Source organism: Panthera pardus, unplaced genomic scaffold (genome assembly GCF_024362965.1).
Source record: "Panthera pardus isolate Hobbes unplaced genomic scaffold, ASM2436296v1 HiC_scaffold_25, whole genome shotgun sequence".
Taxonomy (NCBI): Eukaryota; Metazoa; Chordata; class Mammalia; order Carnivora; family Felidae; genus Panthera; species Panthera pardus.
This window is the reverse complement of record NW_026526821.1, coordinates 36,265,563-36,284,026: the sequence shown is the minus strand read 5'-3', so window position 1 is coordinate 36,284,026 and position 18,464 is coordinate 36,265,563. Positions and strand designations below refer to the sequence as shown.

At 38.1% G+C, this 18,464-nt stretch overlaps 1 protein-coding gene and 1 pseudogene across 1 annotated transcript in view; both read right to left on the bottom strand.

Moving 5' to 3' along the window:
* SLX4IP (SLX4 interacting protein) overlaps positions 1-18,464 on the bottom strand; it is a 176,633-nt gene that overhangs the window by 146,636 nt on the left and 11,533 nt on the right. The window contains exon 2 of the mRNA XM_019462516.2: positions 9,900-9,955. Coding sequence (XP_019318061.2) covers positions 9,900-9,926 — 27 coding nt within the window. The 5' untranslated portion in view covers positions 9,927-9,955. The remainder of the gene's footprint in view (positions 1-9,899; positions 9,956-18,464) is intronic.
* Positions 9,631-9,727, bottom strand: LOC128773547 (U6 spliceosomal RNA; annotated as a pseudogene).

Genomic DNA, 18,464 nt, shown 5'->3' with positions numbered 1-18,464 from the left:
TACTTTCCTAAAAGACATACAGAAGCAAACTCCATACTGTCATTTTAGCTATTAACAGACTATTACTTAAAATATTTTCAAAGTGGAACTGTGGACTCCTAAATGGAGAAATAGGTCGAGATGAAATTTTTTAAAGAAAAGAAATATACCACAAATTGAGTATTACAACATTCCCTGTCTGGAACTGAAAAAAAAAAAAAAAAAAAAAACACTGGTAAGAAATAATTCTAAGCTCGAGTGACTTCCCTGTTCTCCATGAACCACGAGGAAAGAAACTTCTTATCTTTGTAATAAGGAAAGTGAGGGGTTATTGAGCACCTCTGAAATATTCCAGATTACTCAAGACCTGTGTGCATACAAAAGAAGTAGAGCAAAAGTCCTTCTTCTCAGGAAATGTGGCTGGGATAGTATGTTGTAAAACCGTGTGTGAACACATATATAAACAATTGGAGAACATATAGAAAACATAAGCTGCACACAGCAGTCAAAGGAACAAAGTGAGAGGATAATCAATGTGAGAAAAGTTTAGATTGTGTGTCAAAGGAAAAAGGAGTCATTAATCAAGCCTGAACAAGCTGGTAGAGACTAAGGAAGAAAAGGTAAGAGAGAACAAGAAGAGAGAAAACCACAGGCTAGGTCACTGCAGGAAATGAGAAGGCATCAGTTTCAGAGGAATAGGTGGGCCACGTTCCCAAGTTCCAAGATAAAAACATGGGTCAAAGTTAAAGAGGAAGAGAGAATAGTTATGAGAGTGCCTTAAATCTAGCCAGAGAGTTCAGATCAGATCTGATTAAACAGAAGGAATTACGCTGATCACTTAAGCAAGGAAGTAACATGATGAAAATGGTGTTAAGAAAACATTATCCTGGAACTTGTCTAGATAAACTGGGATGGCAAGACAGGAAAGGCATAGAGATCATCCAGAGACTAAGGTAGAAATAGAAACCACAAGGATCATAAAGGCTGAATTTGTAAGAAAAGAAGACAGAAGCAGCAAGAAAAGAAGTAAGAAGCAGGAATAAAGGACGAGGAGATATCATAACTGGACACGTCTGGGATGTGTGAGGGTAGTGTCGTGGACATTCAAACCAAAAGCCAGTTCAGAAGAAAACTATGACAAACTGAATTCTTAGTTTGAGGTTTTAGGGATCAGTGTAGGCAGAGATTTGATGGAGGCAGGTGGAAAGTTGAAATCGAAAGGAGGATGAGAAGCCAGGGCAGTACTTAAGCACTTTCTAATCATCCAAAAAAAAAAAAAAAAGAAAGAAGAAGAAGAAGAATAGACGATCTTATACACACAGGAAGGGATTGGAAAAATAAAGCCCAGAAACTGGGTGTCTGGCCAGAAAGAGAGAACACTTGGAAAAGGAAGTTTCATTTCAAGTCCAACAAGAACCCTGTTTCAAAGACATCAACACACAGAGCAAATGCCCTATTGAATGAGAAGGAACCGAAGAGCTTTAAGCCTGAGGCCGACTTAACTGGGTGACTATTGGTGAACTCTGAATTTTATGTCAAGTCTATCAAGCAATCAGGACATGTTTAGTTGTGACCACAGTTTCCTGCATGGCCAGTGTAACAGAACAGATAATATGCAACGGGGGAAAAAGAGCAGCCTACTTTAGTTGGAGCATGTCATCTACCACTAGGCAAACGCTTACTGGCTCTATGTCTTGAAAACTTAAAGCTCTCGCAAGGAATTGACAGAATTAAGAAGAAACTGGAAGGTGAAGAGCTTAAGTAATGGAGAAGAAATACAAAGGTACTTCTTTTTACCTTGAGAAGTTTCACAAAGACCAATGCCTTTCTAAAAACATTCCCAGGAATAAAGGTTACACACTCCTCCTTCAAATTCATTTCTAATAAAGAATGTAACCATTTAAAACTTCTGTGATTTATTAGGACACTTGAGTTTTATTCTTTCTTAAAATTTAGTATAAGATTCATTACCTAGAACTCAACTGGTATGAAAACATTTGTATAAATCTTTTTTTTCAATGTAATACACAAAATCAAAGCACCAGCTTTCAAATGAGTGGTGATGACAAAGTCAATACCACATTCTCCTTTAGGTAGACTAAAAAGCCTAGGACACAGAATTGAAGTGGTTCACTGAGGCAAGCCAGCAAGACAAAAGCCCATTTGCTATTCAACTTTCTCTCTTTCTCTAGAAGTTCAAAGAGCTCCTCTTCACTTTTACTTTTATTACAAAGAGGAAATTACTGTCAATTCTTGGACATATTTCTCTTTTTGTGGTTGTTCTAAGGAATGCAGAGACTAAGGTTAACTGAAATTCAGAGCGGTGCATAAAACTATAAAAGCTACAAAGGAATAGAAAGAAAAACATAGATAGTAAAGATGCAGGGAGATTTTTTTTAAAAAGTAAAATCACTCCTCTACTCCTAAACGTTAACAAAATCCTAAACTTGTTACTTTAGATTTAGAAAACGACTCAGTCTTCCTGCCCCAAAACTCCAGCTCCCCACCCTCTCCAGAATTAAAAAGTAGACAAATATCAACAGCAGAAGTAAAAGATTTAAGTCTCCTGGAGTGGGTGGGAAGGAGGAGGAGGGGGTCATTACACATTCTCTGTGAAAGAAGACAAAGCCAGATCCACATTCCAGGGAAATCTGTCTGGTCCGAGTTTTTCCTTAAATACAGATTGGCCTGTCACTAAGCCAAGCTCTGTAATCTTCCCAGGCTGCCACTGCTAGGGAAGCCAGGAATCCCTTCTAATTAATCAAGCCCTCCCAACAAAAATTTTCCCACCCACAATAAAGTAGATTGGGGGGAGGGGAAGCAGCAGAGCTTTGTAGCCAAAAGAATTCTAGACTTTGGTGTAATACCTAACTAATCCAAGAAAACAGATGCAGGAAGCAGAGGAAATGATCTACAAACAGAGACAGACAATGAAGTAGGAACCTTTCAAAGTACTGCTTTGCTGGAACCCAAGCTAAAAATTTTAAATCCTAAGATGTAATTATTATCAGGAGTGAGGCCTGGCAACATTACATACTTTTAAAAATACCTTTAAAGCAGGGGGTGGACCCATAAATTTTTCAGAAGCAAATACCATATATACTGACTTGACACTTTTAACCATAATTTGTTATTCAAATTTATTTTCTTCTTACTAAAGCTTTGTGTTTTTATGGATAAAAGCCCATGATTAATACAGTTTGTGTCCATGTCTATTTCTCGTTTCCACTTGCAAAGGAAACGGCCTTGCCTTGGCTTGCCAATTTATCCACCCTTGCAGCCAGTTTAAACCAAGGTAACTTCATTGAAAGCTTACTCTGACAAGAAGCAAAGAGGTGGGAGCATATAAGGATGCATGAATTGAGACCCATGGTGTCCAACACAGCTGCTACTAGCCATGTGTGCTTCCTCAACACTTGAATTGTGGCTAGCAGGAATTGAGATGTGCTCTAAGAGACATATTTATACAGAAAGACAGACATGGTCTGTCTTTTTCAGCCAGTCTGTCTTTTTCAGCCATGGTCTGTCTATTTTTCAACCCAGAAAGCCAAAAGTACATACATATATATGAAAATTTGTTTAATTCCTTTTAAATTTTACTCACTCAATTATGGATTATGGTAATGCATCTACACAGATTACAACTACTTATCAAAAAGAGGCCTCTTCTGCCCTAACCTGTCACTACCTTTCCCCAGCTCTCACTCACCAGGAGCAGCCACACTGAAAGCAGATATTTGATCTGGTATTTACTATCATATTTCTAAATACTATGTTATTACTATCAATTTCTCATTATTTCAGTTTCAAATATTTTCTATTGAAAAGGACAGTGCTTACAACCCACCACCCACACATGTCCTTCCCCAGCCTTCCAACATTTGGAGTTCACAACGTATGGAATGTACCCTCGGTTCGAAGCTGAGCCATGTAGTGTACTGTGCTCGCTTTGCTATCTTGCATAACTTTTCATTCGCTTAGTTAAGAGCTGCATCGTTTTTTTTGTTTGTTTAGCTTCCCATATTCTTATCACTAAATCATACCCACACTCTCTGACAGACCTAAAAAAACTCCTCTCTGTACCCTCAAATATGTGAGGTGTTTCAGCCTTTCCTTTCTTGTTGGAGATCTCTTTCGTGGAACCCTATATCCTGTGCCAATCCAACTGACTGTTTTCTAGGCAGAACACACTGCTGATCCTATGGGATTCACTTCACCTGCAAGATTGCCTGTTTCCCAGACCCTCTGTCTCACTCTTGCTCTGTTTACTCCCTCATTTTGGAAAATCCTTCTTAAAACAGAGCACACTCGAAGGAAATTGTTTTAGACTCTACATCTCTGAAAATGCCTCTGTTCTGCCTTACCTGTCAGAATGGCTAAAATCAAAAACACAAGAAACAAGGAGTGTTGGCATGGATGTGAAGAAAAAGAAACCCTCATGCTCTGCTGGTAGGGATGCAACTGGCAGGACCACTGTGGAAAACAGTATGGAGGTTCCCCAAACAATTAAAAATAGAATTGCCATATGATCCAGAAATTCTACTACTAGGAATTTACCTAAATAAAAAGAAAACACTATTTGTAAACATTAGATTATCATTTAATAACTAGTAAAAAAAAAATTAGATTTTTATAACAAAATTAAAAAACCTGCTCTAAGTGACATATATAGCTCAGTGCATCTGACAACCATCACATTTTTCAAGTGCTTATGGAATATTTTCCTAAATAGAGGAATTATGCTAAACAACAAAATGATTATTAGAAAATTCTCGGGATGCCTGGGTGGTTCAGTTGATTAAGTGTCCAACTTTTGATTTCGGCTCAGGTCATAATCTCAAGGCTCAGGGTCATGATCTCATACTTCCTGATAGAGCCCAGAGTAGGGCTCCACACTGACAGCAGGGAGCCTGCTTGGGATTCTCTCTCTCCCTCTGTCTCTCTCTGACCCTCCCCAACTTGCACACATGCACACTCTCAAAATAAACTTAAAAACAAAAAAAAAAAAAAAAAAAAAAAAACTCCCAAATACTTAGAAACTATATAATATATATTTTAATAACCCAATGATCAAAAATTAAATCACAGAAAGAATTAGAAAATATGTTTATTTGAAAAACAAAATTCCTTCTTTAACTGCATCTCTAACAAAATAAGGATACAATTAAACTAGTAAACATTTAGAGAGAAAAATTTATAGCTTTAAGCAAATATATTAGAAAAGGTTCATGATTTAAGCTTTCACCTTAAATTGGACAGAGAAGAGCACATTTGCTCAAACAGAATAAGAAAAAATTCCAAAAAACAGAAAACAAGTACACTACAGGAAAAAGAAACTCAAAGCCAAAAGATGGTTCTCTGTCTGAGAAGCCTAGTAAATAAATAAACCCCTAACAATACTAATAATCCCTCCTTTGGAAATGCAAATCAAAACCAAGTATCACCTCACACCTACTAGAATGGCTACTATCAACAAGACCAAGAGAAAGGAATGCTGGTGGGACTGTGGAGAAAGGGGAACCCTGGCTGGTGCATGACTGGTGGGAATGTAAACTGGTGTAACCATTATGGAAAACAGTATGCAGGTTCCTCAAAAAACTAAAACTTCAACTACCTTGTGATCCAACCATTCCATTTCTGGGTATATATGCAAAGGAAATGAAATCACTATCTCAAAGAACTATCTGCACCCCATGTTTGCTGCAGCATTATTCACAATGGGAATTGTGACAGCCTAACAACCTAAATGTCCATCAATGAATGAATGAATAAAGAAAATGTGGCATAAATACACAATGGAATACTATTTAGCCGCTTAAAAAAAAGGAAATCCTGTTTGTGAGAAATGGACAGACTTTGAGGGCATTATGCTAAGTGAAATAAGTCAGAGAAAGACAAATCACCTATGCTCTCACTTATATATAGAATCTAAAAACATCAAACTCATAGAAACACAGAACAGAATGGTGGTTGTCAGGGGCCAAGTAGTGGGGAAAACAGAAAGATGTTGGTCAAAGGGTTAAACTTCCAGTTATAAGATGAATGGGTTCTGGGGATCTAATGTGACAACAGTTAACAATACTGTATTGTATACTTGAAAGTTGCTACCAGAGTAGAGCTTTAATGTTCTTACATAAGAACAACAAAATGGTAATTATGTGAGGTAAAGGATGTGTCAACTAACTTTTTTGTGGTAAACATTTCACCACATATCAAATCACTGCCTTATACACCTTAAGCTTACACGATATTGTATGTCAGTAATATCTCAATAAAGCAGGGAGGAGAAAAAAATCACCCCTTTGGAAGGTTCAAGCCTGCTGGTCAGAATATGTGAGAGCCATGATAGTTGAGAGCTGGTATCCTAATGCCCAAGAAGGAAAAAAAGAGAAAGGAGAGATGGGAAGAAACTCATTCCAGTTAAGCTCAGAGCTGTTAAGAACTTCAACTTTCAGTTCTTTGCACAATGCTTGACACATAAATAAGTACTGGATTTGTAGATATCCCCATATATTAATACTCTGGTTCACAATGGGTCAGTTTGTCCATAATTTCTTGGAGCAGGAACTATTCAGCAGAGCTTTCTCCTTCATTCTCTTGATAAACTGTAACCTTCATGAAAATGCAACTAAAAAAAAAAAGAAAATCACTGCCTGCAGACCAAGGAAGCAACATGGAAGCTTGCCATCAATCCAGGGCTTCAATAGGGGGAAGGGAAGGGAAGGGAAAACAGCAAGGAAAATACTGGAAAATACTAAAAACACCAACCTCGTGCCAGACTCCATTGTGGGTTGCAAAGTTGTACTACCCACAAGGTGGTGGAATCCCAAGCCATGAAATTAATACAAAGCCTGGTCCAAAACCACTGAAATGCCAGTGGCTCCAGCAGAAGTAAATTTGGAAGTGCTCAGCTGCACTACAGGGCTCATAGGTCCTTCCACCGTGTGTGTGTGTGTGTGTGTGTGTGTGTGTGTACGTGCGCGCGCATGCAGTGCACACGGACCATGTGCAGGATGTGACTGAAAATGAGCAATTAAAAAGTACACACATGAACACTGATCACCAATTTATTCCGCACTTAGTATATAATAGTGGAAGTGACAGAATAATCTAAAAGAGGCTGAAATAAATTACTTTAAAATTATAAAGAAGATAAAAGGAGGATACAGAAACACATTTTTAAAATAGCACAAATATATATACATATATAAAAAAAGAACTGGTATAATTTGAATTAAAAAAAAAATAACCAGGGCACCTGGGTGGCTCAGTTGGTTAACCATCTGACTTCGGCTCAGGTCATGATCTCACAGCTCCTGAGTTAAGTCCCATGTTGGGCTCTGTGCTGACAGCTCAGAGCCTAAAGCCTGCTTTGGATTCTGTGTCTCCATCTTGCTCTGCCCCTCCCCAACTCGGGCTCTGTCTGTCTGTCTCTCTGTGTCTCTCTCTCTCAAAAATAAACAAAGATTAAAAAAATTAAAATAAAATAAATAACCAAACACAAATTCTCATCTGAAAAATGTAGTCACTAAAAATAAACAAGTTAAAGAGTAGATTAAATACAGATTAAATAGCAAAGTAAATACAGATGAGAAGATTTTAATGAACTGGAAGAGGCCCAATAAAAAGCACTCTGGGGGCACCTGGGTGGCTTAGTCAGTTAAGTGTCCAACTCTTGATTTGGGCTCAGGTCATGATCTCACAGTTCGTGGGTTTGAGACCCACATTGGGCTACACACACTCACAGCATGGAGCCTGCTTGGGATTCTTTTTCCCTCTCTCTCTGCCCCACCCCCATCCCTCTGTCTCTCAGAATAAATAAATAAACTTTAAAAAAAAGAAAAGAAAAAAGCACTCTGAACACAACGTAGGGACACAGAGACAAACAATAAAAGGCAAATGGCCAAGCAGCACTCATACAAGCCTACCAGAGCAGCATTTGTCGGAATGGACAATGCCTCCCAAACCACGTAAATAACAAGCCTAAGCTTCAGACTTCATAGTGAAATTGTAAAACCTCAAAGACAAAACTAAAATCTAAAGAGGACCCAGAAAGAAAAAATTTGATAACCAAGAAAGAAATCACAATGAGGCAGACAGCAGACTTCTGTAGTGGCTAGTTTCCACAGATGAGCCCCCACAATTCTTCCGTTCTCTATGAGCATATGCTGCTTCTTGCATCAAAAGCTGCTACTATCCTTGGGCTGGGCCCTTTGGGTGTGCTGACCAACGGAATACAGCATAAGTGCCACCTGAGACTTTTGAGCCCAGGCCTTCAAAGAACTGGAAAATTATACTTCTGTCTTCTGGAAACTTGCTCTGGGACACCATCCCTCAAAACTCAGCCACCATGCTAGTTGGTGCCCAAGCCACACAGAGTAGCCATGTGAATGAGAATGAAGGGCCGCAATTAACAGCCCCAGGTGAGAGCCCAACCACGGTATCAGCTGACAGCTATGTGAGTACATCATCCTTGATGTTCCAGCTGAATGGAGTCCCCACATAACTGCAGCCCCAGCCATCATCAAAAAGAGAAATGACCCAAATGATACTGGGCAACCTGGAATAGTAAGAATGAAATGGCTTGTGTTTTAAGCCACTAAGTTATAAGGTGGTTTTAAATATCAGTCAGTATCTACAATGTTTCTCAGTTGCAATAACAGATTCCAGAAGACAATGGCAAAATATCTCCCAAGTGCTGAAGACAATAATGCTCAACCTAGATTTCTATAACCAACTTTCTAGAGTTAAGAGAAAAAATACATTCTTAGACAAACAGGGAAAGTTCACCACTTAACAATCTCTCATAAAAAGAAATACTACAGAACACATAGATACAAGAAATAATTGTAAGCAGTGAAATGTATAAGTATGTTGTAAATCTAATAAGCCATGACCTGATAAAAATAATATATAATTACAATATTAAGTAGTATCTGACCTGGCTAACTACTGTAATTTGCCTGTTCTGGTGTTTTTGTTTTTAAGTTTATTTATTTTGCGAGAGAGAATGTACGTGCGCTGGAGGGGCAGAGAGAATCCCAAGCAGGCTCTGCACTGCCCGCACAGAGCCTGTCGTGAGGTTTGAACTCACGAACCGTGACATCATGACCTGAGCTGAAATCAAGAGTCAGATGCTTAACCGACTGAGTCACCCACGTGCCCCTGTTTTGGTGTTTTGAATGTACTAAATGTAACACTAGTATAGAAAAGATGTCCTAAACAGCCAACACGGGTGAAGGCATCTCAGAGACCTTATACTATCACTTCTTCCCCTCTCCTTCCCTACCACCCCTCACACACAGTTCCCTCATCCCCCCACACTTGAGAAGGTCTCAGCCCCAGCCATCAAGAGAGACAGAAGAGAAACTTACAAAAATAAAACAACACAGAACGGCCAGGCAAGAGACCTCTGTACAGGCATTCACCCACCTGCAGCATTTGCTGCCTACCTCTTTATTTTCATCTGCTTTGTCATAATCAAAAATCATGTCACAGATATACAAACGTGAATAACAATTTTCAACATTAAGGACAAAGTTATGACCAAAAGGCATCTTACCTAGATTTTAAGCAACTCTCATAACCACATGAACTATTCATTTTCTCCTCTATCTCATTTTTAATTTGTTTCTCAAGGGAGACCAAGTTTAAAAATGAGGAAGCTTCATGAATTTGCATGTTATCCTTGTTCAGGGGTCGTGCTAACCTTCTCTGCATCGTTCCAATTTTAGTGTCTGTGCTGCCCCCCTCCATCTCATTCTTAACATGCAAATATTCAATCACCTAAAGTTGTCAGTAAAATCCCTAATTTAAAGAGGAGAAGGAAAGTTCAGGGCTTCAATTGTCAGTGCACACCGAACTCAGTTATATTAGCAAATGATTAACCATTTTAGAGAAGGCTATTAAGCGCTACTTACTTTAACAGCAAATTTCTTTGACGCCATGGTTTACTGATTCCAGAGTAATTACAGACCTTTAATGGAAAAGAAAAAGTTGTAAGTAAGTGTATAAACATCTTTTTCTATTTGGCAATATAAAGAAGAAAGGAAGACTGAATAATCAAATATCAATAAGTATTTGCAATTTAAATGTTTACTTATAACTGGTCCCAAAAATACATTAAATTAGTAACTTAAAAACCACTAACAAAGGAAAGCACAGACTCAGATGGATTCTACCAAATGTTTAAAGAATTAATATCAATGCTTCACATCCCTTTATTAAAAAAATAGAAGCATAGGGGCACCTGGGTGGCTCAGTCGGTTAAGCCTCCGACTTCGGCTCAGGTCACGATCTCGCGGTCCTTGAGTTCGAGCCCTGTGTCGGGCTCGGTGCTGACTGCTCAGAGCCTGGAGCCTGTTTCAGATTCTGTGTCTCCCTCTCTCTCTGACCCTCCCCCGTTCATGCTCTGTCTCTGTCTCAAAAAAATAAATAAACGTTAAAAAATTAAAAAAAAAAAAAAATAGAAGCATAGGGCGCCTCGGTGGCTCAGTCGGTTAAGCGTCCCACTTCGGCTCAGGTCATGATCTCGCGGTTCATGGGTTCAAGTCCCATGTTGGCTCTGTGCTGACAGCTCAGAGCCTGGAGCCTGCTTCAGATTCTGTCTACCTCTCTCTCTGCCCCTCCCGTGTTCGTGCTTGCTCTCTGTCTCTCAAGAATAAATAAACATTAAAAAAAATTTTTTAATCAGCTATATCACTAGGGAGTTGTGCAGTTGGAAGAGCCTGCAACTCTTAATCTCGGGGTCATGAGTTTGAGCCCCACTTTGGTACAGAGATTACTAAAAAATTATCAACAAATAAAAAATTTTTTAAAGCAGGTATATTTCTATATACTAGCAATGAATAATCCTCAAATGAAATTAAGAAAACAATTCCAGGGGCTCCTGGGTGGCTCAGTTGGTTAAGCATCTGATTCTTGATTTCGGCTCAGGTCGTGATCTCATGGTTCAAGGGATTGAGCCCCCTATCAGGCTCTGCGCTGACAGTGTGGAACCTGCTTGTGATTCTCCCTCTCTCTCCATCTCTACCCCTTGCATCACTCTCTCTCTTGCTATCAAAATAAATAAACATTAAAATAAAAAGAAAACAATTCCATTTACAAAAGCATCAAAAAGAATACTTATAAAAAATTTAACAGAAGGATAATGAGATTTGTACAACAAAATCACAAAACATTACTGAATGAAATTAAAAACTTAAGCAAATGGACAGACATCTCATGTTCAGGCACTGGAAGACAATACTGCTGAGATAGCAATACTTCCCGAATTGATCTAGATTCAACACAATCTCTATCAAAATCCCTGAATTCTTTATAGAAATTGACAAGTTTATCCTAAAATTCATATGAAAATGCAAGGGATCTGAATAACCAAAACAAGCTTTTCTTTTTTTAATGTTTATTTATTTATTTTGAGAGAGACAGCATGAGCAGGGGAGGGGCAGAGAGAGAGGAGAGAATCCCAACCAGATGTGAGGCTTGATCCCAGGGACTATGAGATGACAATCTGAGCCAAAATCAAGAGCCGGACGCCCAACCAACTGAGCCACCCAGGCACCCCACCAAAACAAACTTGAAAAAGAAGTTGGAAGACTCACACTTCCCCATCTGAAAACTTACTACAAAGTTACAACAATCAAGACAGGATGATACTAGCATAAGGATAGAAAGATCAATAGAATAAAATTGAGAGTCCAGAAATAGACCCTTACACATTTATAGTCAATTGATTTTTAACAAACATGTCATGACAATTTAATGGGGAAATAGTCTTTTCAATAAATGGTGCCAGGACAAATGGATATCCATATACAAAGGAATAAAGGTGGACCGCTACATCACACTACATGCAAAAATTAACTTCAAATCAATGAAAGACCAAAATGTAACACCTTTAAAACCGTAAAACTCTTAGAAGAAAACACAGATAAGATACAAAGGGCACAAGTGATGCCCTGCCAACAAAAAGCTGATATTATCAGATGTCTTTGAAATTAAAAATTTCTGTGCTTCAAAGGACATTATCAAGAAAATGAAGAGAAAACCCACCAAAGGGGAGAAAATAACTGTAAATCATTTGATAAGGGACTCATGTCCAGAATACATAAATAACTCTTACAACTCATTAACAGAAAGACTAATAACCCAACTTAAAAGTGGACAAAGGATTTGAACAGACAATTCTCCAAAGAAAACAAATGGCCAATAAGCATATGAAGAGATGTTCAAACTCATTGGCTATCAAGGAAATACGAATCAAAACCATAAGGACATACCACTTTACACCCACTAGCATGGCTCAAGTAAAAAAGACAAATAATAACAAGTGTTGACAAAGATGTGGATAAATTAGAACTCTCATCATGGCTGGTGGGAGCTGCAGCCACTTTGGAAAACAGTTTGGCAATTCTCCCAAAAGTTAAACATACACTTGCCATATGATCCAGTATTTCCTAAGTATGAACCCAAGAAAAACATATGTCCACATAAAAATGTATACAGGAATGCTCACAACATTATTCACAATAACCAAAAAATGGAAACAACCCAAATGTCCATCAATTGATGAATGAATAAACAAAATGTGGTATATACGTACAGTGGAATATTCGTTGGCAATACAAAAGAATCAAATACAACTGACCCTTCAACAACATGGAAGTTGGGGCGCCGGCCCCACACACAGTAGAAAATCTGTGTATAACTTGTGACTCCCCCAAAACTTAACTACTAATAGCCTACTGTTGACCAGAAGCCCTTCTGATCATATAGTTGATTAACACATATTTTGTATGCTACATGTATTATATATTGTATTCTTATAATAAGGTAGGCTAGAGAAAAGAGAATACTAAGAAAATCATAAGGAAGTAAAAATACGTTTATACTACTGTATTGTACTTATCAAAAAAAAAAAAAATGTATAATCGGACCTGCACAATTCAAGCCTGTATTGTTCAAGAGTCAACTGTTCTAGGACGCCTGGGTAGCTCAGTTGGTTGAGCCTCTGACTTTGGCTCAGGTTCTCACGGTTCAGAATCTCACAGTTCGTGGGTTCGAGCCCTGTGTCAGACTTTGTGCTAACACCGCGTGGAGTCTAATTTGGATTCTTGGTCTCCCATTCTCTCTACCCCTCCCCTGCTGCTCATTTTCTCTTTCTCTCTCTCTCTCTCAAAAATAAATATTGAAAAAAAAAATTTTTTTAACATTTTTTATTGTTGAGAGAGAGAGACAGAGCACGAGCAGAGGAGGGACAGAGAGACGGAGACAGAATCCGAAGTAGGCTCCAGGCTCTGAGCTGTCAGCACAGAGCCCGACAAGGGGCTCGAACCCACGAACGTTGAGACCATGACCTGAGCTAAAGTAGGATGCTTAACCAACTGAGCCACCCAGGTGCCCGCCAAAAATAAACATTTAAAAAAATTTTAAAAACAAAAAGAGTCAACTGTTATACAACCCTTTACTGTGCTCAGCCAGGCAAATGCCCTCTCTCACCCTTGCAGAAACCTAGAGAATTACTTTCTGGAGAGGGTGAGACAGAGGATCTCTGGTCTGGAAAACACCAGGCACAGCATAAAGTGGGGCTACTCTACTGAAAAAAAGAGAAAATTAAGGGAAGATTTACAAACTTACTGATAACTTCCCCAACCCACATGCCCCTTATGATGGTTAATTTTATGTGTCAATTTATCTGAGTTATCTATGCCCAAATAACTAATAAGACATTATTCCTGGTATGTCTGTGAGGGTGTTTCTGGAATAAATTAGCATTTGAATTGGTGCACTGAGTAAAGCAGATGGCCCTCCCAAATGTGGGTGGGCATCATTTAATCCATTGAAGGCCCAAACAGAACAAAAAGGTGCAGGAAGAGCGAGTTGGGACACCCATATTCTCCTGCCCTCAGTCTTAAGCACTCCTGGTTCGAAGGCCTTTGCACGGAGAATGAATTACACCACTGGCTTTCCTTGTTCTCCAGCTGGCAAACAGCATATCGTGAGACTTCTCAGTCTCCATAATAGCATGAGCCAATTCCTATAATATTTATATATACCTCATACTGGTTTTGAGTTTCTAGAGAACCTTGACTAGTACACCCCTCTATCCTGCCTAGCCTCTCCAAATAGACTAAAACCTCCCGATTCAGGGAACTGGACTAACCTAAAAGGCAGAATCTCTAAATACTGACATCAGGGACTCACAGGAAAAACCTAGACAGATGGCTCTAAAGTGAAGTCCACACCCACAAGCCCCACATCTGTATGGAGAACTGACTTCCAAATCTTTTTAAGCCCCACTCTCAAATACATGTAAACAACCAGGAATCACCTGCTATCCAAGGAACAACTCTTTCATGAAAGAAAACAAAACAAACAGAAAAAGAAATTACTTGGCCAAAACCAAGACTATGCAGGGAAAGGGAACCATTTTTTAAGAAACTATCATTAATATCAAGGAGATAGAAGATATTACAACCAAAAAGCAATACATACAATAACAAAAAATAAGAGAATTTCAGAAAACAACAAATTAAAATTATGATAGCTGAAATAAAAAACAACACAAGTGCTGGAGGATCAAGTTCAGCAAGTCCTTCAGAAACTTCATCAAAAAGATGAAAAATAAGAAAGAACACATTAAAAATTAAAGGACCAGTACAGGAGGATCCATACATGAAAGTTAGGATGGAAACAACTCATATTAGGGCATATATCACAGTAAAACATCAGGCATTGGGAACAAAAAATTATATATATATATTATACATATATGTAAGTAATATATATGTATAACATATACAATACATAATATATATATAAATATATAACACACACACACACACACATATATACACAAAGTGTGTGGGAGGTGAGTGGAAGCAGTGGTAAGAAAATATTTGGCTCCAAACTGCTCAAACCAAATCCAGAGACTAAAAGACAATAGAGAAATAGCTTCAAAATTCTGAAGAAAATTGTTTCCAACCTCCAATTGCATTTTAAACATGAGGGGGAGGAGGCATTTTTAGACATGCAAGGTCTTAAAAAATTTAAATCCCATGCATCCTTTCTCAGGAAGCTACTAAAGATGTGCTTCACCCAAATGAGGAAATTAACCAAGAAATAGGAAGATACAGGAAACAGGAAGGCCAAGATAGCAAAAGGCAGAGGAAATCCCAGGATCTGGTGAAAGCAGAGATCATGGGCTAGACCAAGAGGGAACCATCAGCACAGGCTACATTTTACAAGTCTCCAGGAGATGCATCTTTAAAAGTGTCTGTAAGCGCACAAAATTAATTTTAGACAACTGGTGGAGAATATGAGACTGAGAATGGGAACATGGAAAGCTAGGCAACTTATTGATACTAGGGTAAACAAAAACTGCAAGAAAATAAAAAGAGTACTTCATATACAGCTGAGCTATGGCTAGCATTTATAGTCATGATAACAAACACTGAATCTTGACCTAAACAATATTATGTTTATGACATTATGAGGATGGGAAATATATACGTATTTGTGTATTATATGGTAGGGGCATAGGGGCTAACCTGAGCAAAAGCTCCCTTTAATGCTAAGGGAATGATTAGAAGCAAAGCTTAAAATCGATAAAAAAAACAAAAACAACAATAACAACCACCACTACCTCAGTAATAATAAAGCAGAAATATAGCAAGGAAGTTTGTGATATGGACCAATTGTTAAGTGCTAAACTTGGCTCCAACATGAAGAAGAGTAAGTTGAAGAAAGCTGCTCTGGAGGAAGGAATGAGGTGAAAAGGATGCCATAACTCATAAGCCTTGTACATGGAACTGTTTGCCTGTTTAAATTGTGTGCACAGAAGTTTTAGAGCAGCACTGTACAACAGAAATAGAATGCAAGCCACAGATGTACTTTCCAATTTTCTAGTAGCAGCAGTTAATAAAAAAGTAAAAGGAAACAGAGGAAATTAATTTTAATAATATTTTTATTTAACTTAAAAATCCAACACATTATCATTTCAGCATGTAATCAATATAAAAATATTTACATTCTTGGTGTTTTAACTAAGTCTTTGAAGTCAGGTGGCTATTTTATGTTTACAGCACATTCAGCTGGCCACATGACAAGTGTTTCATACCTGTGGTTAGTGGCTACCATAACAGACAGTGCAGTTTGAGAATGCTTGGGTTTTATAACAAGAGATGCACGTATGTCTGTGTCCCAGATTCCCAATCCATAACATAGGGATAGAAATTATCAAAAGGATTAAATAAAATGACATGAAAACTCCCAATGAACTGGGCCCTTAATAAGTGTTAACAATTACTTAGTCAATGGTGATGTTTTAATTTTTTTTCAAAATTTGATAACCTTTGATTCTATTTTTTTTTAATGGACAAAAACATCCTTATCCAAACCCAATCACTTTAATTATTCATTTCTATTCTCTGAATGATGTAATACAGGTGATTCAGAAAAATTGTGAAGGACATCCACCTAGTAACTCCAAAAATAAGTTCCTAGAGAATCAGGAACATGTGTTTGAAACAACATTTACAAAGTCATCCTGAAAACTTTAGGTAGATCTTTATATTATTTAAGACTGATAAACACAAAATCAGTCCCCTTAAATACACTAAATTAAGTTTGAATAACTTCTGCTAAGAATTTAGGGAGTCCCTCACTGAAGGGTACTTAAGGTCTTCAGCTGATAGAGAAAAGGGAAAGAGAGTTTTGTCAGCATGTACCCAACCAAGCTGAAGCATGTGATCGAATTATTTTTTAATTGTACTCTGGTTTTCCCATATGTTCTTCCTTTCCTGAAGGACAGGTAGACCACACTGAAGGCTGCAGCAAGACTTTCAAACCATATCTGCCATTAGATAGATTACAGGCCATGTTACAGTGAAGGTTACATTTTTCAACTCAAAATAAGGTTCCAGTATTCTTTTTTAAAATGCTTATTTTTTTTCTTTTTATTTTTATTAGTAAAGCAAGAGTAGCTGAATTTTTCTAAGGACTGGATTCTTCAAAAAGTATCATTGAAGTCCCATCTCAAAAATATGATCTGTAGGAATCTAGGACTGAAAAGTATATATTTTTGTATAAAATAATACGGTCTGCTAATGTAAAAATAGGCCACACGTAAAAGGAACTACATAATACATTTTGCATATACATTTTTCTTAATTCCCTTCACCTATTTCATATTTTTACCTTTTGCATATTTTCAATTCATTTTTTAATATGATATAGCATTCTTCCTCTCAGTGTATATAGTTTTTTTCATTTGCTTCCACAATGTTTGGAGGCTCCAAAAGTCACAACTTTAGGGCTAAGAGAGACCTTACGAACGATCTACCCAGCCCTGCCATCTATTCCCCTAACAAATATACTTGTGAGATGAGGCCAGGGTCTCACAGCTGAGGGTCAAGGGCGAGAGAAGAGACTTGTCAACTCAGCCAAGGGCAAACTAACACCATCTGTCATCTGCAGAACTGCCAAGGTCGATTGCTAACTGGACTGTTAGCCCACCACCACCCCCCCACCACCACCACATTCCCAAACCTCCATTGCCCACAAAGGCAAAAAAAAAATCCCAACAGAGTATGAGTTCAAATAGAGCTACAGTAGTGGTTCTCTCCTGCTAATGGAAGAAAGGAAGGAAGTCTATGGGTAAGGAAATGTGGTCTGAATTAAATTTACCATTGTGCTATGTAACATGGCATATATCTTCATAAACAAAAAATAAAGTTCATCAACATAAAGCCCATAACACATCTGGATAGCCAAGTGCACAGACATTGAGCCTGCATATCCGCTGAAGTCATTTCAGATAATGAAGATGTATTTCTTTTGTTTCATTATATCGTTAGAGACAAGTGCTAGAAATGAACTAAACGGTGAACTGAAGCAGTCTGCTAATTCCCAAATATGGTAAAAGCACACTTAACCATCCTGGTAGAAACAGGTTCTTAAAGGTGAACAGCCCTCAGAGCACTGCCTGACACTAGAGGGCGCTCAAGAAATGTCTACTGAATGAAGAAATATTCCAGATAATGGGAGCTAAGTCATTTATGCACCCAACCATTTTATTTTTGCTGTTTTTAGAGAAATTTTCCAAAGAGTATATTGAATCTTTATGACTTTCATAAAAAAAATGCCACATATTGATTATTTTTTTGATATTCAGAAGATAGTTACCACCTATCATCACACTGGGCAATACCCATATTAATGCCCCTCTGAGCTGTTACTCAAAATGGAGCCAGTGAAGTTTCTGGCAGATCTAGGCTTTCCTTGAGCTGTCTGAGTGCCTGTCTTCCAAGGTTACCTTTCCCCCTCAGTTCTGCAACTTAATCAGATAAGGCTAGAAACTTAAGGAACCAAGTTTGTCAGGTTAATGGGATATTTTCCAAGCCTCTCTTACATGGATTTGCATGGACTTCAGTGTGAAGGTAACAAAATGGCTGCTGCCTTAACTATAAGATTTCTGAAATGAT